The sequence below is a fragment of the Coptis chinensis genome, chromosome 8 (assembly GCF_015680905.1).
Source record: "Coptis chinensis isolate HL-2020 chromosome 8, ASM1568090v1, whole genome shotgun sequence".
Taxonomy (NCBI): domain Eukaryota; kingdom Viridiplantae; phylum Streptophyta; class Magnoliopsida; order Ranunculales; family Ranunculaceae; genus Coptis; species Coptis chinensis.
Genome location: NC_141463.1, coordinates 4,863,259 through 4,887,806, shown reverse-complemented (window position 1 = coordinate 4,887,806; position 24,548 = coordinate 4,863,259). Strand labels below are relative to the sequence as shown.

At 37.4% G+C, this 24,548-nt stretch overlaps 2 protein-coding genes across 3 annotated transcripts; both read right to left on the bottom strand.

Moving 5' to 3' along the window:
* Window positions 1-449: 449 nt before the first annotated feature.
* Window positions 450-4,851, bottom strand: LOC147479477 (peptidase M50B-like protein). 2 transcript variants are annotated; one of them, XM_086577071.1, is made up of 11 exons: window positions 4,590-4,851; window positions 4,413-4,509; window positions 3,095-3,190; window positions 2,159-2,243; window positions 1,832-1,953; window positions 1,623-1,647; window positions 1,465-1,548; window positions 1,330-1,359; window positions 1,104-1,209; window positions 828-892; window positions 450-734 (listed from the first exon to the last, which is right to left on the bottom strand). In XM_086577071.1, the coding sequence occupies exons 2-10, from the start codon at window positions 4,503-4,505 to the stop codon at window positions 829-831; spliced, it is 705 nt and encodes a 234-aa protein (XP_086433197.1). In that variant the 5' UTR covers window positions 4,506-4,509; window positions 4,590-4,851; the 3' UTR covers window positions 450-734; window position 828. The 2 variants fall into 2 exon arrangements, with proteins under 2 accessions (XP_086433197.1, XP_086433198.1); XM_086577072.1 differs by having other exon boundaries at window positions 3,100-3,190; window positions 4,590-4,703.
* Window positions 4,852-6,479: 1,628 nt separating this feature from the next.
* Window positions 6,480-24,238, bottom strand: LOC147479476 (cysteine-rich receptor-like protein kinase 44). The gene is given in 5 exon segments (XM_086580662.1): window positions 6,480-7,231; window positions 7,422-7,479; window positions 7,482-7,658; window positions 8,041-8,251; window positions 24,051-24,238. Coding segments are annotated over 4 exon segments (588 nt in total). The 5' UTR covers window positions 8,246-8,251; window positions 24,051-24,238; the 3' UTR covers window positions 6,480-7,083.
* Between the last annotated feature and the right edge of the window lie 310 nt (window positions 24,239-24,548).

Genomic DNA, 24,548 nt, shown 5'->3' with positions numbered 1-24,548 from the left:
ATCTTAGCAGTTCCCAAAAAAAATCTTAGCAGTTCCCAATATTTCACTTTCCGAACAATTTTGTGGTTGTTTAATAGTCCAGTAAGGCAGTAACTGTAGCACATTTTAAGAAGCTTTTACATTCCATTGGATTTCTGTAGTGAATGGGCAAGATGATCATTTCAGTTTTTCATTCACTAAATCCGTTACAAGATCAACCTCTTTTACACTCAACGTTTGTATGACCAACAGACAAGGACGGTAGTTAATGTCTTTGGTTTGAGCTATTGGGTATGGCAATTAAACATAAACATGAATTTTGGTATGAAAGCCATCTGTCCAGTGAAGATTCAACTATCATATGATCCAATTAACAGAAGGGTCCAAGAAGAATTGTGATATAGGAGATTTACCAAAAAATGGTGTCATAAAGTCCTATCTACCCAGTTATCGAATGAACATTTGAAGTCTTTCGTTTAATCTATCGAGCCGTTAGATACGGATTACCAGTAAAAAAAAATGTTGGGAACAAACGTTAAACACATAACATGATTTTTTGGTCTGAAAAGTCAATCAGAGATATGACCCAATGACAGAAGGGTCCAAAAAGAATGCCTATATAGGAGTTACTGCGGAATGAGAATTACTGATCGAATATTCCAATAATGCACAAAACATTCAGAGGGGGAAATTTTCCTGAACGAGCACCAGCTCTCTAGCTGGCACCCAAAGAATTTGATTCCGTAATATTGTACCTGAGATTAGAATGCTGGCAATTAGATTTCATTGATATGCAATCGCACGCAAACCATGAATTCAAAGTTCCAGTTGGAAGGCACTGGTTTTACCTCATGACAAGATGACCATTCCAAGGTACATGGCTCCACAGAGAAACGTAAACGATATTAATCCCCTGAAAGAGACCAAATTATTGTCAATACTGAGTAGAGAAGCTCAGTACAAATTAACGTATGACCTTTGAACTTGCTAATCTCCATTTATTCTCTTTTTAATAGGTAAGATAAATTATGGTGCTGGCCTGGTCCAGGGTAACCTTTACCAAGCTGGTTGACACAGGAAAAATTTATCAATTATGCAGCTTTGGTTCAGTGCCAGAAACTCACCAAATAACCCCCCATGCAACACCATTGCAGCAGCAAGGGCAAACTTCTGCAAACTTCTCAGCATCACTAGAGTTTACCCTTCGCGATATTAGATCATCATAGATATCTGTCAAGAAATGAGATCAAAAGAAAGCAGATCCACACTCAGTTTATTTTGAACTTTGATTGGTAACTGTCCAGATAACAGACAAAAGAACATGACAGTTAACATATATCAATAACATACCATAGACTGAAAACAAGCTGTTCATGACCCCTGAAAATAGCCAAGATCATAAATCAGATTCCAGATACATACTGACATATGCTTCTTAGGCTGATGCTTTGCACAGAAGAGGTAAAACAAGAAAAAAAATTATACCTATAAACAAGATGATGTACCGAAGAGCTCGAACTTTAGTTGTCTCTTGCAGGACCCAAGTTACAGCAAGCAAAATAATAAATCCTGGGAGATCAACTCTGCATGTTAGGTGTATATTAAAAGGTAAAGAAGCAAAGCATGGATAGATTGAGCATTACCAATGCAAAGTCCTCGAAGTGTCCACTGTTCGACCAACAAAACACAATTCAAGTCAAAGAAAGGCATAGAACGAGAGAAAAAAGATTTATACAGAGTAAGGGAGACATCCTTAAAGATCTTCACAGCTAAGAAGTGTGACAGGCAATTAAAGACGATCTAGCATAAAGAAGTACATATGCACTTTATGAATAACTAGATGACTACCTACATTTTGAGCAACAAAAAGCACAATAAGTAAAGCAGCGCCAAAACATCCAGCAGCAATTTTCGCGGTAAGAAGATTTGTGGATGCGAGTATTAAGACCATTCCCCAAAATGATGAACCGAGATCTGGAGGCAATATACAGTATTATAAAACTTGTGGAAAAAACTCTGATGCTTTACACTGAATTCCCAAATATGATGGTAAAGTAGAAAACAGCACAGTTGCAATGTTGAATAAATTCAATGATGAATGATTTATGATTTGTCTTCAAAGGGAAAATCACGTAAAGCAAGATCAGCAGGAAATGGAAAATCCAAAGAAAATTATTACATCCAGCAGGTAAAATGATCCAGTACACTCCACCACGTGTCTGAGTGACTCCACCTTCATTTGCATGAACCTGCATTCCTTCGACCTGCGTTTTAAAAGATAAAAGAAGAAATGATAAGTGGGACGGTCATGCACTCATCGTTATAATTGAATTTCATTAAAAGCATCTTATGTAGTTTAAGTTGGGGAACTATTAGCAGGATGATCAGTACTCGAGTTCCATTGGGAGCACCATATAATACTCAAATAATCTCAAGAAGAGGGCATCTCATGCTTCTAAAAGTTGGTAAACCATTTGTTAAGTACGTTTAAAATATTTCCTATTAAGACAAGAACCCTAATAAGTCAAAGTCCACTGATGAAGATTCAAACGACTTGCTAATATCTTAAATTTGACTGTGTTCTGAGTCAAACCATTCGACTTCTTGAGTAATCACTACCACTAGACCAAGCTCTGTTCTGCAGAAAATCTTTCTTAAAACAATCACTACTCTTATATTATGTGGTGGCTATTTCTCTAATGCTAGACCTGCAGCCAATCTGTTTTTTTTTTGAGACAGTTACCAGGACGGTAAAATAATTGTAAGAGCTTCCAGGGCCAATTTTCTCTTGGAGGGATTTTGATATTCCATATACGCAAAACGTTATCCTAATCTCAATACCCAAATCCTCCTTTAGACTTGAGATGGAATACTAACATGGACAGAGTCAATAAGGAAAATCCTCTACTGTTGCAGTTGGATTGTTTGGTGTAATGATTAGTGAAATTTGAAATAACCAATCGTAACAAAAATCTTCAGTGATTCACAACCAAAAACATCTGTACATCTCTAGTTCACGACATAAACACCACCTCCTGAGATTATTCCCATAAATAAACAAACCACGCCTTTCATAAAAGAACTTTGTTTTGTAAAAAGGACCAGAGATTCTTACCTTACCACATGTCAGTATGCAGGCGATAGCATGACTTGCTTCATGAAGAAATACTGTGATGAGCTTAAAAGGGGTCAATACCATTGTCCTCCATAGCTATACATGAATGAAACACAAATCAGATAACTAATTCAGCAATCAGTAAATAGAAAATAAGGTTGAAATTTGTGAGGAATGCACCCCGAATTTACAAAAAAAAATTCAGAAAATACTTACCAGTTGAGGCATCTAAATGACAATCTTGCTCAGTGTAGCTTCTTATTTATTAGAGAGACTCTACTATGAAAGAATAACTATGACTAATATTATAAAAAAAGTTAAAACAAGAAGGATTGCTAGAGTCACTATTAGTGGCGTAACTTTTGAAGATATAAGACTGCAATTTCACTGATCTTATATTTTCAAGACCAGCTTCAATTTGCTGCAATACCAACATGAAAAAACAAAGAACGAAAAAAGGATGCACAGAGGTATGTAAAGATTCACACAGTTCACCCTTAAGGCCTCAGATGGACTGAAGTACCACATGTGAACTGATACAAGTTTGGGGTAAGTCTTTCTGAAGCAAGATGTTGTCAGTTTCAGAAATACATAGAGTAAATTTCATGTCCTGTGTGACTTTCATGCTAAATTATATAAGCATTATGGTAACTTTTACCAAGCAATTTCATTAAAAAGAAAGTTATAGGCGGTGTGCATGCCAATCTATATCTAAGGTGTGTAGTTCCCATACGATCAATATTTGTGTAGTAAATCAAGCAATCTTAATCAGGTGATGTGCCTAGCTATCTGTTAAACTTACAAGGTATATGCTTAAAATGGCTACAAGACTACAAGTTGATTTCTCACTTCTCTAATGATCTAAACCAATATTTTCTCCACAACACATGTCTGTTTAACCAATAACCTACTAGAACTACTTCTCAAGTAATGAACTAGATCATTTTGAACTAATATTGATCAAACACCCAGATATGTACCAAAAACCAATTTCTAAATCAATAAACCCTAAATACGAGAAGAGTAGTATTGGTATGAACAATTTCAGCTATCTAGGCAAACTATACTCCTCTATTAAATCCCCCCTCCACACACTAACAAAAAAAAACCCAATCTAATTCAACCAATACAAATGCAAAGAATGACAAATAAAACACATAAAATTGAACATTAAAGACACCCATTAACAGTAATAACCAAAGGGATTACTTAAAACCATATTAAATTCTAAATAGTCAAATAATTACCATTCTGCCAATAGCATAACTACCCATATAACTGTAAACAAAGTAGATTAATAAGGTAATCAGAAACATACCATAAGTATAACAACAGTAAAGACACCAATGGTAGCAAGAAACACTTTCTGATCATGATTGCAACAGCTCTTCAGCTCCCAATTCACAGCCATTTTTCTGTTTAAATAAAAAAAATAAAATAAACAGTTCATAATAATAACCTTAAAAATAGTAAAAAAAAAGAAAAAAAAAATTACCTTTTTTATGATCTGGTGAAGAAGAGAAAGAGAGACAAAGAGAGAGGATGTTGTGTTGGTTCTCTTTGGTCTCTCTGAGGTTGTTGGGTTTGACGTTTAGGAAAAATAGAGGGCGCCTAATACCGTGTTTCAGGAGAAACTTCAAATTTTAAAATAGAAAAAAAAAATCATTCTTTTTTATTAGTTTCTTTAACTGTATCCTGTCAGATGTAACTACTTCTTTTTCTGTGCTAAACTGCTAAATGATATTCTACTTCTTCATGCACAGTTTTCTTACAAGTTACAAAACACCAATTAGCTGCTTGGTTTTTGTGGGCCTTTGTGGGCTTTGGTCAGTTTGGGCCTCAAATATAGGTCCCCTTGACATAACCCAATAGCGGGGCGAGAGGAGAGAGAGAGAGAGGAGTGGAGAGGAGAGAGGAAGAGATTGAGAGAGGGCGTGGAGAGGGAAAGAGACGAAGAGAAGAAATGAGGAATGAGAACAGATAAATAGTCAGAAACCAACCAAATGACCTTTTGTCCACAACCCTCTCGGCCCAGAACGTTCGGCTCACCACCTTAAGCTAATATATTTACATGAATAATAGTATTTGTTTTCAAGATGACTAATTGGAACTTAATTGGCGTCTTAGTTATACTAATTTGACTGGAAAGATACTAATGCGTAGAGGCCAGTTGTGCTACGCAGTTAGCCAGTTAGACTATGACGACACACATCTCTGTGACTCTGTCAGATGAGTCCCCCCAGTTAATTCTATCTTTCTGCGTAGTTTAGTGGCTCAGAGACCAGGGGGTCGATGTGTCCCCTCCCGTTCCAACTTCAAATTAATACCAAGTGGCTTGATCTCATACCAAGGTAAATGGTTTCTACTTTCTAGTAAAAACTAATAAGACAATGGTATTGGGAAGAAAAGAGTTCCAACAGTTCTTAGAGAACCAACATGATTCTATCATGCCTTACCTGTATATGGACCCGAATCCATTAGTATGGAACATTTTAGTTGCCAAGTGAAATCACCTGTTCAGGATGTGTTCTGTGAACATAATTTGAATTTGAATTCGTATTCGTGGACAAGCAATTCAAAGGTTGCTTAACGTGCATGCATTTCCTAATCAATTCTTCTGATAGGTAGGAAAGAACAAGTTTTCGTAGCAATTATCAATCACTTGACCTTCATCTATGTATACCACTTAAACTGGAGAACTAATACTTGCATGTCAAAAAAGAAACCCGATTCACAGGTCACAGATTGCAGTTCTCTTACTCACGATCTATCCGATCAATTTATTGCCGACATTATTACTCTATGCTTGCCATATATTCTGCACTTTAGGCTTGACGAATATGCAAACCATGCCAGTTCTATTGATTTCAATGGTACTCTCAGATTAATAATGATTACCTACCACCCAATTCTGTCATTGTTTATAGAACACTATCTCTATTTTCAAAATGGTTCGACTGTTGGGTTTGTGGAACTGTCGAGCTTTGCTCCGGTGTCCGACCTTGTTACCTTCAGTTTTCAGTTTGGAGAAGGGGCGACCCGCGTTCAACCATGTTTTGGACAAAGGTGCCATCTACCGACACTATCGAGTTAGGCCGCCACTTCGGATTAGCCTTTGGCGAGCGACCACAGCCATGCCTTCGAAATTTTTCACTGATTTTCGATATTTTGGCCCAAAGCCCATTTTCTCACCTTTTTCTATATGTACCTATATAAAGGAAATAGAATAGGGTTTTGAGAACTTTTGAGAGATTTATTTATTGGGTATTGTGGGAGCTCTATTGAGCTAGGGTTTGAGTGAGGCCTTTTGATTCTTGATATCTCTTGTAAACTCTCCAATCTTTGTTATAAAGAAAACTCGGCTCTTGTGTGGATGTAAATAACATTTACCGAACCACCTAAATTTTTGTGTCTCTTTGCATATTTACTTTCTTATTTATTGTTTGCTTGTTATGGGTGATGATAAATTAGTAGTTTTGCTTGTTTGAGTTTGTTGTGATAACTATCAAAGTCTTTGGTGAGTGATTTCTTTGGTGTGATGAGCTCCAAGTTGAAATCATTAGGATAGAAAGTAGCTAGATTGAGGTGTGACTTTTTAGTGAAATCTCCCAACATCGACAATGTCATCTGCATAACTCTCTTGGTGGTATGCTGGCCTTCCTGGAAGTGGTGTTGTTACTGAGTCGTTCGAGAGCATTACTACCATGGAGGACATAACTGGTCTTTCTTGTATGCTCTCTTGGCAACATAATAACCCTATTCGTATGCACTTCAATACATCAGGTTGAGGGAAAGAACCAATAGTCACATCTACCAATTCCATTAGCCTCCCTTCTTGCCCTAGCCGCCAAGTCTGTGTTTAACATTGATTACAAAACACTACAACTGTAATTGTCAACAGAGATCTAGATAAAGATTATGTATGTTTGCACGTATTTGTAAGAATATTTAACATGTACACCTACGAAAGTGTATTTCAACTTACAAGATTAAGAAGTTCTTTTATTGTGCTCTTCTAGTTCGGGGTCATAGTTCTTTCTCCCGCTTATTATTTCTAAGACCAGCACTCCAAAACTAAAGACGTCACTCTTGGCTGTGATTAGGCCTCGTACCGCATATTCAGGAGCCATGTAACCACTGTTAGAATAATATACGTCCTTGCTTAGGAAAAAGTCTACCATTACAAACCAAAATACGAGACCTATTCAATGACTTACGGATGTTCAATCGAGATGGCAAATGTCTACTGAGCAATACTTCACATAATAGTTTGCATAAAATTACAAGTATGGTGATAAATTTTTCAGAGTAGAATCTTGGTACATACACTGTTCCAGCAATGCGCCCTGTTCTAAGTTGACTTAGTTCATCTGGGGAAAACTTGCCAAGCCAAAGTCTGATATCTTGGGGTACACTTGCTGATCTAGTAAGATGTTACTAGGTTTGATATCTCTATGAACAATCTTTAGTTGAGAGTCTTCGTGAAGATAAAGAAGCCCCCTCGCAATTCCCACAATGATGTTGAAGCGTTTTGACCAATCAAGTATTGCACTCTTACGCTTATCTGATAAACGATGAAAAAATCAAATCAAACAATTGAAAACCACGTGGAAAGTCACTTGAGTTTGAATTCAATGCTTAGGACTTCTGCTGATGGATTTTGATATGTATGTGAACCAAACTGCTATTAGTCCCACAGCCGAGTAGCTACAGAGCAATGCTCTGATAGCACTAGGCAGGCCTGATATGAAACCAAATTAAGCACTTGGCAGGCCTGATACGAAACCAAATTAACTTTAGTCTCAATGCTTGGTTGCGTGTCAAGCCCGACATCACATTTATCTCTTAATCGGCATTATCGTTAATTTGTCGAAGTTTGGAATATAAACACTAGGTATACTAGTATATAGAAGTCTAATGGAATAATAAAGTTAAGATTCATTTACCAAAAAGGAAGCAGTCAAGGCTCTTGTTGGGTAGGAACTCATACACCAGCATCTTGTCCTCTCCTTGAACACAACAGCCTAACAACTTGACCAGATTTCTATGTTGCATTCTCAATAACAGCATCACTTCATTTGAGAATTCTTCTACTCCTTGGTGTGATCCAACCGCAAGCTTCTTCACGGCTATTTCTTCACCGCTGGCCATCTTCCCCTGTAGAAATCAATATTCATTGTATCAATGATAACTCCACGGCGTAAGGCATAAGCCTCAAGCGGGGCATGTGATTTTCTTGATTCTAAAAGTTTCCTATTATGCAATAAGTATAAAGATCTAAGTCGTACAAATCAAAAGTGAACGAACAAAAATCAATAAAGTGAAGTAAACTTTGTGACATATACATCATTATATACAACAATTTATTCATAAACTTAGGATTTATTTAGAGTTTCCTATCATTAAGAGTTATCAAATTTTACTCCATTTTGCGAGACAGGAGGGAATACATAGATTGATTAAAGAACGTTTATAAGTTAAAGTACTTACAAAATGTTAAGGATGGGTTTGTTTGGTACATCAATACTATTTAAAGTTGATGTCTACTTACACTAAAAATCACAACAAAAAAAAAAAAGAAAAAAAAAAAGGTGGCAGTCTAATTTTTTGCGATGGAGGCTCACGCCTCAATTCTTACTACTGAGGCGTACGCTTCAGGAACTCCTCACACACTGAAGCTCAGTGTACGCTTCCAGTGCATAAATGCCTTACTCAACGCCTTTAGGGCGTTTTAGGTACGCCTCGCCTTGAGGCGCCCCTTGAGGCCGTATGCCTCAAACGTCTTTTAAAACAATGATTTGAAGTCAGTCAAAGGGATCATTAAACATGTAAATTAAAATGCCATTAGTTTGATTTAATTAGTTACATAGGTAGAATTGTAGAAACAGAGTGTAACTTGAGACTAATTTCAACATTGTCACTGGTGAAATTGGGTTATACGTCTAAACTTCTCTAGTATCTTGAATAGAAGCTGTTTGTTAATTTATGATCTAAATTCAAATGAATACAATATAATTATTTGTTAATTTAATACATGAATAAATATTATTGGCCTAAATAATTAAATATGCAAGGGTCGTTAGGTGTATTATCAGGTATAAATTTCTTGCCAAGAAATGAGTGGATCAATCATCAATTAACTATGTGTCAGCATGAGATGTAAATATTAGTATATGGAATGATTTAGTTTCCTTTATCATAAGATTAGATTTAGTTTCCTTCTTTTGTAAGATTCTTTCCTCTGTATAGGATTGTAATCCCTCTATATATTGCCTCCATCTTGGAGAAGAGTACAAGATCGTATATGTAACCATTGTACTCATATTCTAACATGGTATCAGTAAACCAGTCGAATCAATAAACCAGCCGAATCAATCACCTTCCACCACCAGCCGAATCATAGAACTTTCTTTTTCGAATCAACCACCATAACTCATGGCCGAATCAACCGGAAGTACCCCGAACCCGTAGATTATTATCCACCAAGACAATTCTGCTTTTCCCACTGGTATCACTTTGGATGAAACCAATTATTCATTATGGTCGCAACTAATGGAGATGCGTATTGGTGCTCGCAACAAGGTTGGATATATATCTCACTGGTGAAGCAAGAAGACCTGACCTCGGAGACCCCAAACTTGGAACATGGATTACAGAGAATCACAAAGTCAAAAGTTGGCTTATTGATTCAATGAGTCCATCCCTGATGCAGAGATTTATCCGCCTCCCCACAGCCACGGATATATGGGAGGTTGTATCGAACACCTTCTATGATGGATCGGACGAAACCTGTACCTTTGAATTGAATCAGAGATCTTTTTCTACCAAGCAAAATAGTCGACCATTATCCATATACTATAATGAACTGGTTGCTATTTTTCAGGAAATGGATCATAGGACTATTTCTCAGGAAGGAACAGTTGCAGGGGTGGTCCAGTTGCATTCTGCGATGGCTAGGCTTCGAGTTCATATTTTTCTAAGTGGACTCGACTCCGAATTTGCTCAGGTTCGTGGAGAAATCTTACGAATCGATCCAAAACTCGATTTGGAACATACGTATGCATATGTCCGAAGAGAATTTCAACAGAGACGGACAATGGGTGGCTCTCCTCTAATCTCTGAGAGCTCAGCTATGTTGGCTAACCAAACTCGATTTGGACCTTCGTCTAAAAACCGAAACACTCAATCAACTGGAAAGTATGGCAGCCTAGTTTGTGCTCAATGTGGGGAAACAGGTCATTCAAAACAGCGATGTTATGAACTCATTAGCTATCCTGAGTGGTGGGACTTCACAAAGAAACCGAGAAAGAAGATTGCAGGGAAAGCTATGGTGATATCTAGCGAGGAAGACAAATCACAGCCTACAGCAAATGCTGCCTACCCAGGTATTGTTGGTAATGCATCCATATTTTCTACAACTTCTAAGAATAGTACTTGGATTGTTAATACAGGTGCATCCGATCATATGATAAGGGACTTGTAACACCCGTATTTAAAATACATATTTATTTATTAATTAATTAATTTAATTATTTATTTAAATTTATTTTGATTTGGGATATGTGGGCCCCGATTTTTACGGGCCGATTTGGGATTAAAAAGTATATATACATATTTTTCTAAAATAGGGTTTTGAGATAAAAATAAAATAAAAATAGAGGCGGAGATAAAAACTCGTTGGCTAGAGCATTGGAGCGCGACGATTCGGACTAGGAGGAATTCATCGAGCTGTTAATTAAGGTGAGTAGTTATGTTTTCCTTTTCATCGGAACTAGAGTTTTATGCCTACGAATTTAAAACATTTGCTGCGAATGAAAACATTTACTGCCGAGTTTTTCCGCTCAGTTTCTATGTGCTGCCATTATTCTTCTTTCGATGTTTTTCTTATCGCGCTGAAGTGTTAAACTTGTCAGATTGTTAAACTAGTTATTTATATATTGTTTGTTGTTCGTAACTACTAAAATTATTGAAACTGTTAGAACGGTTGGAACTCTGGAGATTTGTTAATGGAGGCGCGAGCCCCTGGGAATCGTACTGCCTTTATTTTGTTGTTTGTGTTAGTGGGATTAGGTTGTTGAGTAATCAAACGAGTAAACAAATCGAGAAATCCATTGAAACAAATCGGTGAGTAAACGGTTGGTTGAAATTGGGGTGGATCATTTAAGCTCAACAAAGCAGTTAATGGAAGGAGCTCGAATTGGTACTGCCCTTTATTATGTTGTTTGTTCTGGTGGGTTATGTTGTTGGTTAGTTGGATTAGTGATGGGTGATTTAATGTTGGATCGGATGGGGCTGTCGAAGCTTGTAGCAGCCATTAATGGAGGTCGAAAATTATAGATCTAGTTTTGATGGAGTATATGGATTGAATGATTTGAGGTTTTTGGTTTTGTTAAAGTTGTACTGTAGGGGTTTTTATGGGGATTAAAATCGGTTGGTTGAAATGGGTGGACGAGTGGAAGTTGACGGTGGTCGATCCGGTGGTGGAGGTTGCTGGAGGGAGAAGATGACACTGTTGCTGTGTTTGGGCTTGGGGCTTGGGCCTAAACCTTTGTTGGTTGGGTCAGAACTAAGTTAGTTTTGTCTGGGCCCGGTTTAATTTAAGTTGTTTTGGGCCAAAACTAATTAGTTTTCCTTGGGCCGAAATCTATTTGGTTTGGGCCGGACTAGAGATTAGTTTAGTTTGTTTTGGGGCCAGTTTCATTTTAGTGGTTTGTGGGCCAAACCAATTAAAGTTTTGGGCCAGTTTAAGTTTCATTTTTTTTGTTGGCTTGGGCCGAAACCAATTAGCTTTCTTTGGGCCAGTTTCAAGTTTGTTTTGGGGCCGGTCCATATAACTTAAAATAGATCCAATATGGTCTTTAAATATTTAGACTTTTGGGTTTTCGTTTCGGGCTTTGATTGTGGACTTTTTTACTGTTGAATTATGCTATGTTTTATGTTGTAAATTGTATGGACAAATCAAATGCTAAAATGCTGTGGAAGATTGTATAACTTTGTTTGTCATTATCTAATTAAGATTTGACGTGAGTAGTGTGTAAAAAATATAAATATTGGCACGTAACAAGAGGGGAATTCTTATAAGACTTAGATATATACGTTTTTATGAGAATTAAACTACACATTGACTCAGATTCATGGACTTTAGTTTTGGGCTTTTTGATGGTTGATTAGTTTGACCTGACTTGTGATTTGGACTCGAATAATTATGCGTGCCTTTGATGGTAACTTGAGTTCACATAAATATATGGAACGAATACATTACATGATTGATTACTATTATGAGTTGTTACTTAAATGAATTGTAGTATTTATGAAGGCTTGAGATATTCCATATGGTGTAGTGCAATATATAATTGGCACGTGAAATAATAAGTTTCGAGATTTGATATAGAGATATTTGGATATCGTAAAATGAATAGTATTGGCACGTGATAATATGGATTGTATTATAACAAGAAATGTTGAGCTTCAGTACAATTAAGTATACTGGCATGAGATAGAATAAGAATTATTATGAGATATAAATGTATGACACTTGAATAAATTACGTAACGAAAATCCTAGAACCTAGCTACCACAACTCATGTGATTTGGCCCTTGTGATGGGCGCATATGATATGATTGGCCCTTCTGGCGTTTCAGTGAACCTGAATGACCCTTCTGGCATAAGTAATGTGATTGGCCCTTCTGGCGTTTCAGTGAAGCTGAATGGCCTTTATGACGTAGCCAAATAGTGGCTTGATTATTCCGTTCGCAAAATTTAGAACGAGACGAGCGATATTTTATGTCGAATAGTGGCAGTACTTACATAATGGCTTTCGTGTGAGAGGGTTATCTGGTGTGCAGCATCCCACTCAGGGTAGTTACGCATGGAGTGGTTCATTATGTGAAGGGAGGTATGTGGATGTACATGTTCGGCGTTGGGAAGCGATTGTGGTAGCCAGGGAAACTGGCTGGTTAGTAGTTTAGTTAGAACCTAAAGCGCCTCGGTGGAGAAACTAAATGCCTTTGTATTATTGTTGGGAAGCTAAGGCGCCTCAGAAGAGGAACTACCTGCCTGCCTTAATTATTGTACTTAAGGATGTTGTATTATTCGTTGGATGTTAAGGCGCCTCGGTGGAGGAACTAACTGCCTTATTTAGTGTGTAAATATATGTATAAATATATATTGTATTTTAGAGCTACTCACACCAAAGATTTTATAATGTCGACCGATTTGCATGCTTGCTTATCGGGTGTGTTCATTAAATGAACATAGTTGATAAGTCTTGACATGTTTAGTATTGAAGAAGGTTGGTTGCTGCTTGTGGTTTGCGTTAGTGTCGCATTTCAAGATAGGTTTTTGTTTTTCCTTGAGGTGAAATAGATTTTCAGTTGAGACAATGTTATTTGTATTTTCATTTGTAATTTTTAAATAAAGAGTTATTGAAAGAGATTTGTAACCTAATCTTATTTGCGAATTTTTGTAATGAAGATGATTTTTGTTTAATTTAAAATTTTTATTGGTTTTTAATTATCCACATATTTAAACTGTTTATGGGTTTTTGGAAGTGGAGAGTGCATCACACCTCGAAAATCGAAGAGTCGGGAACAAATATTGTTTTTCCGAATTCTGTCGAAATTCGGGGTATGACAGGACTTAGGTCAGTTACAATCCGTTCTCCCTTCTTCCCAATCTGTTATCTCTACAGCTAATGGTAGTACCTCTCCCATTACTGGAGAGGGCTTTGTCATCTTATCTAATACTTGATAAGAGCCCAAAACTGTAGTTTTAACCCCTTAACCATCATACTTTTAGACCAATTATGTGAGTAATAATTAAGAGTTAATACTGATTACGTGTTTTTTATGCATTTCAGGCTTCAAAGTCCATGATGTGTAGAAATGTGCCACTTTAGCGAGATAAAAGAGCAAAGGTCGGTTGCTAAGGAGTTCCGTGATTAAAGGCCAAGATTCAAGAAGACAAAGCCTTTGTAAAGCCTGGTCAAAAGCTGAAAAGTCGACGCGGGCAGAAACAACACACAAAGTCAGCAGAACTTCTAAAAGCCGTATCTTTGGACTCAGATCTCGGAATTGGGCCTACCTTATGTCAAAACGACCGGCTCGGAAAGAGCTTTAATTTCTAATGGTCTAAGCCTTGACCCAATCAGAGGAGCAGAAGTGGACGAAAAGTGTGTTGAAGCCAAATCCAGCTGAAGAGCCCTTTCCGGACTAAAGAATTGGGTTTTGGGCCTGATTTTCCGGCCCAAAACATGGCTCCAAGCCCATGCATGATTTTGGATCTGAAACATATAAAAACAAAGAAAAGCTTAGTTCTTAAGAATCTAGTTATATTTTAGAAAACTAGTTCCTTGTAATGGTAGCTAGGGTTAGATTAGAATAGCTTCTAGATATAGTTTTAATGGATTTTAATTAAGTTTAGTTCATTTCATTTTTTGTTTTAGATTAAACCTTTAAAAGTATTGTTATTCATTGATTAGATAAATAAAATAGTTTATTATTATTCAATTCGTTTCTGTCATTACATTTATAGATCTAGTTTAAATTCTTGTTGATATCATTTCTTAATTATTAATTAAATTTTAATTATTGTTTAATTTAGATTAGTAAATTTCAATTCTTTATAGTATGTTTAGTTTTAATTTAATCGGAAATGATTGCGTAATAATTCTCGGCTAAACCTTCATTAGAGGGGGTTGAGAAGCCTTGATGAAAGCTTGATTCGTGTTAATGTTGAATAATCGTAATTTCCTTTCCACTCTAGAAATGATTAGTTCACCATGAGAATGGGTGCAATCGTTCACATGCTAGTTATGAATTGGTAGAAATGCCATGTGTAATTAGGGATTAGGAATAACTGTTATTATTCTCAGGGCGCTCAATTCGGATTACGACGATTAAATCCGTTAGTGGATTAAGTTGAGCTAAGGTGGAATCAATCCCCCTCTAACTCCTTATCATAGAATCGACGTAGTATTCCCATAGTTGTTTAAATAGTCGATTAGTTGCATCTTGTGGGTAGTTGCATCGTAGTCTAGTTATCATTTCGTAAATCTCTCATTAGACTTAGAGTAGAGTAATTAGACTAGAAAACACAGCATGCGGAAGGACTAGGAGTGGAACGAACTTCCTACTCCACTATATCTGTTCAATAGATCGAGAGTAGAACAATCTTTGATAAATAAAGGCACGTAATGTCGTTTTAGTTTACTTACGTTTTGAGTTTCATCGTTCATTTCGTAGGTAAACTTTATCTTTTTACTTTTATCAATACTCTTACATTAGATAGTGTCCTTGTTGTTCCATCCCTTGAATATAATCTATTGTCTGTTAGTCAAATTACCTCTACTCTTGCTTGCACTGTAACTTTTTGGCCGTCCTTTTTTGTTTTTCAAGACATTCTAACCCGGAAGATTCTTGGTTATGGTGTTAGACGGGGTAAACTCTACTACTTGGAGTTGACAGAAAATGGGGGACCGAAATTCAGTCAGGCTAACCAAACTAGTAGCACAGATAAAGCTCGAGCCACTATATGGTTGTGGCACCGGAGACTAGGACATCTTTCTTTTGGGTATCTTAGAAAATTACAACCACATCTTTTTTCCGTTCAAAATGATTTAGTCTTTCATTGTGACATTTGTGAACTGGCTAAGAACCATCATATTTCTTATTTACCAAGTTTGAATAAAAGTTCAGAACCTTTTATGGTCATTCACTCTGATGTTTGGGGTCCTGCAAAAATCCCTTCTATCTCTAAATCTCGTTACTTTGTTACATTTATTGATGAGTGCACTAGAATGACTTGGGTGTCTTTGCTTACAACAAAGAGTGATGTCTATATATCATTTCAAGAATTTCATAAAATGGTAGACACTCAGTACCAAAAAAAGATTCGGGTTTTGCAATCCGACAATGGTACTGAGTATGTAGCTGCATCCAAACTCGACAAGTTTCTCAACCACCATGGGATTCATCATCAGATCTCTTGGACTTATACTCCGCAGCAAAATGGATTGGTGGAACGGAAGAATAGACAAATAATGGAAATTGTTCATGCCTCTCTTTTTGGCATGAACATGCCTCGGTTCTATTGGGGAGAGGCTGTGAAATCTGCTGCTTACCTCATTAATCGAACACCTTCCCGAGTGATAGACTTTCAAACCCCCCAACAAAAGATGCACTCCTTACTTTCAGTTCCTCACCTCCCAAACCTTGAACCCCGAGTATTTGGTTGTACTGTATATGTTCATATCCCTAAAGCTCTGCGAAATAAACTTGATCCATGTGCTAAACGGTGCGTTTTTGTTGGCTATTCTGAGTTTCAAAAAGGATATAGGTGCTATGACCCTCAAACCCGAAAAATTACATGTGGCCTTAGATGCTTCTTTTCAGGAATTAGAACCTTATTACTCCAGGGGAGTCTTTGAATCTTCTCCTCAAGGGGAGAGCTATAGTGATGAGAATGTGCTACAAGAAGGTGGCGGGGGAGATGAGTTTATACAGTTAGAAGAAGTGAATGAACTGGTTGGGGCGATAAATCAGCAGAATGAGAGTGAGTTGTTACCCATGTCTGCACCATTAACTGAAGAATCGACCTAGAATGTTCTTCCTCAGGTAATCTCGACCCAGAATATTATTCCTCAGGTAATTTCGAATCCCATGTCTGATGAGTCATCTGAGTTGTCTGATGTGTCTGATGAGTTGAATGAAACACATAATCCCATGTCTGATGTGTCTGAGGTTCCTAAATATTCACAAAGATCAAATAAGGGAGTCCCAAAGAAACAATATGAACCTGATCCTAAAGCAAAGATAAAATACCCAATTAGCAATCATGTGTCTTTCCATAAGTTGTCAGAATCGTATGCACTTGATATTAATCAATTATCCACTGTATTTATTCCTAGTAGTGTGCAAGATGCATTGATAGATCCGAAGTGGACAAAGGCGATGAACGAAGAAATGGAGGCACTACGAAGTAATGGTACTTGGGAACTTGTTAATCTACCCATTGGAAAGAAGACAATTGGGTGTAGATGGGTGTTCACTGTGAAGCTCAAATCAGATGGAAGTATTGATAGATGTAAAGTACGGTTAGTTGTAAAGGGATATACACAAAGGTATGGAGTAGATTATCAAGAGACTTTTGCACCTGTAGCAAAGATTAATACAATTCAGATTCTCATATCAATAGCAGCAAATCGAGATTGGCCGCTAAAACAATTTGATGTTAAAAATGCTTTCCTTAATGGAGATTAGGAGGAAGAGGTCTACATGGAGTTGCCCCTCGGCATTGAATGTAGTTCTTCATATAAACGAGAAGTTTGTAAACTGAAAAGTCACTATACGGGTTGAAACAGTCACCTAGAGCTTGGTTTGCGAGGTTCTCTTCTACAATGAAAGTATTTGGTTATAAGCAATGCAATTCAGATCATACCTTGTTTATAAAATGAAAAGTAGGGAAGGTAACAACTTTAATCGTGTATGTTGATGATATGGTCCTAACAGGAGATGACCCATGTGAAATGAAAGCATTACAGGAGTATTTGGCTACTAAATTCGAAATGAAGGATCTAGGGCAGCTTAACTATTTCTTAGGGATTGAGGTTGCAAGATCTAAACATGGGGTTTCTCTTTTCACAACGGAAATATGTGATAGATCTTTTAACTGAAACTGGAATAATTGCTTGTAAACCAGCAAATACTTGTTATCAGCTGGGACTTTTAGTAGAAACGCCCATAGAAATGAATCATCAGCCGGGACTTTTTCCAGATCAAGCTCCAACAGACAAGGGTCGTTATCAGCGGTTAGTTGGGAGATTAATATATCTGTCACACACGAGGCCGGATATATCTTATGCAGTGAGTGTCGTCAGTCAGTTTATGCATGTACCAAGTGAACTGCATATGAATGCGGTATATCGTATCTTGAGATACTTGAAGAATGCTCCGGGCAAAGGGTTGTTGTTCTAAAAAAATGGCACCTCGAACATTGAAGGATACACGGACTCTGATTGGGCAGGTGATCCAACAACCAGAAGGTCCACATCTGGTTATTTCACTTTCGTGGAAGGCAATATTGTGTCTTGGAGAAGCAAGAAGCAGAAGGTTGTGGCGAGATCAAGTGCTGTTTAATTCGTGAGGTATGGCTCAGGGTGTATGCGAATTGTTATGGATTAGGAGTGTCCTAAAAGATTTAGGTATTGCATATAAAAAACCTATGAATCTTCATTGTGATAATAAGGCAGCCATTGAGATTGCCCAAAATCTTGTACAACATGACCGCACTAAACTGTTAAACTAGAGGATTCAATTCAATTCAGTTCTATATTTACTTGATTGAATTCTAAAGAGGTTACAATTGTTTATATAGAGGTTACAAAATAAGAAACAAAACAGTTGGTGACTTGAGGAACACAAGGCGCGGGTCGCACTCTGTTTATACTTGAGACAAGCGTGGGTCGCGCTCTAGCTACTGGAACTCGGTCATGCCTGAGGCGCAGGTCGTGCTCTATACATAAAAAGCAATATACAACTTTCTACACTCCCCCTCAAGTTGATGCATAGATGTCAATCATGCCTAACTTGTCAACTGAGCTGTCAAACACCTTGTGAGATACACCTTTAGTAAGAACATCAGCTAATTGCTCCTTTGAGGTTACGAACGGAAAACGAATAACCTTCCTGTCAAGATTTTCTTTAATAAAATGACGATCAACCTCCACATGCTTTGTTCGATCATGCTGAATTGGGTTATGTGCAATTTGAATGGCGACTTGATTATCACAATGTTAATCCATAGGCTTTTGAAGCTTGAAGCCCAATTCCATCAAGACAGTATGGATCCACAACAATTCACATACTCCCGTGTTGCACCCTAAAATTCAAAAACCGACTCAATCTGGCAACAACTTTCTGCTTCTTACTATGTCAAGTTACAAGATTTCCACCAACAAAAGTGAAATATCCTGATGTAGAATGTCTATCAGTTTTATCACCAGCCCAATCTGCATCTGTGTATCCTACAATATCCAACACATCATACTTTCCAAATAGTAAACCTTTGCTAAGTGCCTTCTTCAAATACTTTAAGATACGATATACTACATCCATATATTCTTCACTAGGACAATGCATAAACTCAGTAACCACACTCATATCATAAGCAATATCAGGTCTAGTATGAGAGAGATAAATTAACCTTCCTACAAGACGCTGATACCTTTTTTTATCAGTACGAACTTGATCAAGATGAATGGCGAGTCCATGATTCATCTCAATGGGTGTCCATAGGTTTGCAATCCAACATTCCAGTTTCAGCAAGCAAATCTAGGACAAACTTCCTCTGTGAGAGTGAAATCCCCTTTTTAGACCTTGCAACTTCAATACCCAGAAAATACTTCAGTTGTCCTAGATCCTTCATTTCAAATTCTTCTGCAATTCATTTATTTCCTTCGGATCATCCCCTGTAATGATCATGTCATCAACATACACAATTAGAGCTGTAATCTTACCATCCTTGTGTTTGATAAACAAGGTATGGTCAGAATTGCTCTGTTTGTAACCAAAAACTCTCATTGACTGTGTAAGTCTTCCAAACCAAGCTCTTGGAGACTGTTTCAGGCCATACAAAGCCTTCTTCAGTTTACACACCTTCCCAACATCTTTGGGATGGTTCTTCACACCTGGAGGCATATCCATGTATACTTCTTCCTCCAAATTCCCATTTAGGAATGCATTCTTCACATCAAGCTGGTGCAAGGGCCAATCTTTATTTGCTGCAAGCGAAATTAAAATTCGGACCGTATTGATTTTTGCCATAGGTGCGAAAGTCTCCTCATAATCAATTCCATAACACTGTGTGTATCCCTTGGCAACCAATCTCGCCTTATATCTATTAATAGTTCCATCTGCATTAAAGCTTCCACACAAAAACACAACAACATCCAAAAGTCTTCATTCCAACAGGCATATCAACTACCTCCCATGTTACATTCTTTTGAAGGGCTTCCAATTCTTCATTCATTGCTTTCTTCCATTTTGGATATTTCAAAGCATCCTGCACGTTACTAGGAATAAATACAGTAGATAATTGATTTATGACAAGTGCATGTGACTCAGAAAGGCTATGGTTAGACATAGAGTTAGCTATATGATAATTGATATTGGCTTTGATGTCTGGTTCATATTGTTTCTTAGGAACTCCCTTACTAGTTCTTTGTGATTGTCTAGGTTCAAGACTTTCTAACCCAACATATTCATTAACGGTTATAGGAGGTACCTGAGGCGGATCATTCTAATCGAGATCTTCAGTTATTGATGTAGAAGGGGAAATGTCTTGTACTACAGTTTCAGATACATCCAGATCATGTGCTTTTGTCTTTACTACTACAGGATCAATTTTTGCTTCAGGAACTTCAAATTGTTCCTCCAAGTGTTCCAATTCCCCAAAGACATCAGGATTCCCTTCACCGGCACTCTCCCCCTGAAGGGAAGACTAGGAAACTCCCCTTGAGTAATACGGGTCGGATTCATGGAATGAGACATCAAGAGATATATGCATCTTGTCAGTAATTGGATCATAACACCTATACCCTTTCTGAAACTCGGCATAACCCACAAAAATACACTTCTTTGCACGAGGATCAAGTTTACTTCGTTCTGGTTGTGGGATATGGACATAAGCTGTACATCCAAACACCCGAGGCTCCAAGTTAGGCATGGATGTGATGGACAAAAGTGTATGGAGTTTCTGATAAGGATTCTAGAACTCAATTACCCGTGAGGGAGTACGGTTTATAACATAGGCTGCTGATTTCACTGCTTCACCCCAATAGGATCGAGGTACATTCATGCCAAACAAGGAAGCACGAACAACTTCCAACAACTGCCTGTTCTTCCGTTCTGCTAAACCATTTTGTTGGGGGGGGGGTACTAGAATTGGAGGTTTGATGACGAATTCCAATTGACCGACAAAATTCAGACATGAGGCCATTTACAAATTCGCCACAATTATCAGACTGAAAAACCCTGATAGATTGTTGATATTGTGTCGCCACCATTTTGTAAAACCCAGAAAACATCTCATATACATCACTTTTGTTTTTCAGTAATGACACCCAAGTTATGCGAGTGCAATCATCAATAAAAGTCACATAATAGCGAACTCCAGAAAATGAAGAAACTTTAGCAGGACCCCAAACATCAGAGTGAATTTTCATAAAAGGAACAGGAAATCTATTAATACTTGGTGAATATGAAATATGGTGGCTTTTGGCCAATTCACAAATGTCACAATGAAACTCAGAATCACTAACAACTGAAAATAACTGAGGTTGCAACCTCTTAAGATAACTAAACGAATGATGACCTAACCTACGATGCCATAACCACACAACTTATTTTGCATTCTCGACCCTATTGACCTGATTAGCTTGCCTCAGAGAATTCTTCTGTTTCTCTCCGGTTTACGCCGTTATGCGGTTTCCCCTTCTAACACCATAACCAAGGACTTGTCAAGTCAGAATGTCCTAAAAAACACAGAAGGATGGATAGAACGTTCACAGTACATGTAAGTGCTAGAATGATTTGACAAATAGATAATAGGTTATAAGCAAGGGATGGAACAACTAAGACATAATCAAGAGTGAGGGTTTTAGATAACATAATAGAACCTTCTCCGCTAACCAGAGTTAGAGTGCCACCTGCAGTAGAAATAGCGGTTTGAGATGAAGCTCTAAGACTTTCCACAAGGCTAGGGTCATTTGTCATATGGCCAGATGCACCCGAATCAATTATCCATGTACTATTCGAAATAACCTTACCATTCATACCTGATTGAGTTACATTAGCCGAAGCATGGTCTGGATGTCCATGCACAACATTAGCAATGGCAGCCTTGCTTATATTCTTTCGTGGCCTCTTTGCGAAGTCCCACCAATCAGGATAGCCAGTCACTTCATAATATCTCTCCTTGCTATGACCCAATTCTCCACAAACACTGCACTTTTTATCTGCATAAGGATTGGATTTACCTTTAGAGTGGCGTGAAGAACCAGAGAAACTGGGTGGAGTAATTGTCTTGCTATGAACAACCAAGACAGAGGATTCAGTTGATACAGCGTGCCCCATAGCCTGTTTCTCCGATTGCACCTTGCGAATGTAAGCATAGCTTTGCTCCAAGGAAAATTTAGGGTCCTTGCAAAGAATCTCTCCACGCACCTGATCATACTCCGAATCGAGTCCACGCAAAAACATATGAATCCGCAATCTAGACATTGTTGACGTGTCCTGGACTACAACTGCAACATTGTTATTCTGGGAGGTCACCCTTTGATCAATCTCCTGGAACATGGCCACTAATTCGTTGTAATAGGAAGGAATAGGTCTCCCATTCTGCTTCGCTTCAAAGCACTTCGTATTCAATTCAAAAATTTGAGTTTCATCAGAGTCATCATAGAAGGTCTTCTCCACAGCCTCCCAAATGTCTTTTGCAGTAAGAAGACGAATATATCGATTCATAAGAGAAATTTCCATAGAATCAATAAGCTAGCTTTTCACCTTTTCATTATCTGTTGCCCAAACTTCATATTCGGTTGAATTCATATCCAGTTCAACCTTTGCGTTAGTCAAAAAACCAATCTTTCCCCTTGCTCCAATATGCATCCGCATGAGAGGAGCCCATATGGTATAGTTGGACTCATCTAATGAAATAGATTTTGGGAACGTTGAGTTGTCTTGTGGGGTGTAGTGGTGATGAATGAAGTTTGAAGAATTGTTGTCAGATCCAGCCATTGTAGAAAAAAAAAATGAAAAAGTTAGGTTTAGGGTTTAGGTTTTGGAAAAAAATTTGGATTTGAGATTCAAGGATTCAAAGATGGTTTGATTAATGGTTGTAATACGCAACGGATTTCAATGGTTTGGCTCCGATACCATGTTAAACTAGAGGATTCAATTCAATTCAGTTATATATTTACTTGATTGAATTTTAAAGAGGTTACAATTGTTTATATAGAGGTTACAAAATAAGAAACAAAACAGTCGGTGACTTGAGGAACACGAGGCACGGGTCGCGCTCTATTTATACTTAAGACAAGCGTGGGTCGCACTCTAGCTACTAGAACTCTGTCACGCCTGAGGCGCAGGTCGCGCTCTATACATGCCTTATCTGAGCGCAGGTCGCACTATACATAAAAAACAATATACAACTTTCTACACAAACATTTTGAAGTTGATCGTCATTTCATCAAGGAAAACCTCGATCAAAAGGTTATACAATTTCCATTTGTCAAATCCGAGAACCAGTTAGCTGATGTGCTTACGAAAGCAGTTTCAGGAAAGGTGTTCCATGGTATAATTGACAAGTTGAGCATGATAGACATCTATGCCTCAACTTGAGGGGAAGTGTCATCATGAGCTGCATGTAAATATTAGTATATGGGATGATTTATTTTCCTTTCTCATAAGATTAGATTTAGTTTTCTTCTTTGTAAGATTCTTTCCTCCTGTATAGGATTGTAATCCCTTTATATATTGCCTCCATCTTGGAGAAGAATACAAGATCGTATATGTAACCATCGTACTCATATTCTAACACTATGCGTCTAGAACTCTAGGGTAAGCGTATATATTTATTTATCGGAAACTCAAAAAGTTGTCTTACGAAGATTGTTATTTGCTAATTTAAATGACGGTGCCAAACATTTTTCTCATTTATTTTTTTGCTAGTACAATTAGAAGTTCATTTTTTTTGGCATATAAGAACTGATCTATATTTCTTTTCATGTTATTTTTTATTGCTATTTTTCTACCAAGGCTACAAGAACATCAATTTCAAATTATGAACCATATGGATTTATGTTGATGCTCTTTGTACTGGTTTAATATTTGAAGTCACTCCTTATTAGTTGTATTTTTTTGCTAAAAGAATTACAAAAGATTGAACGAAGTTAATTACCTTATAAACAGTACCAAAGCCACCAGCACCAAGCCGATTTTAGTCCGACAAGTTTCCAGTTGCCGTTACCAAAATGTCATAATCAAAAAAGAAAGATCCATTTTCGACATCTTCACTTGTTGTTTCTCCATATCCGTTATCTACTTGTTTCTCATGTTGTCTTCTCATCATTTTTTTCTCTTTTTCGCCTTAACCACCCATAACCTGATTGCAATTGCCAAAATAAGTACCATAGCACCTCCAATAGTAACTCAAACTAGGAAACCAAGTATCCTATTTCGACCATTTTTATCATTTTGAATACAAGGGGACGAAGTTGGTGGTGTTACTAAATCATCTGTAAAAATTTCTGGTGAAAAAACATTACTTTCATTGTATATTGGATTCAGATTGAATCTAATGGCACAACTTAGTGTTATGATCCAACCTGCCCATTTCCCTAAACAACAGTCTTTTATACTACTTGATAAAGATAAAAATGATAAAAAATGATAATTT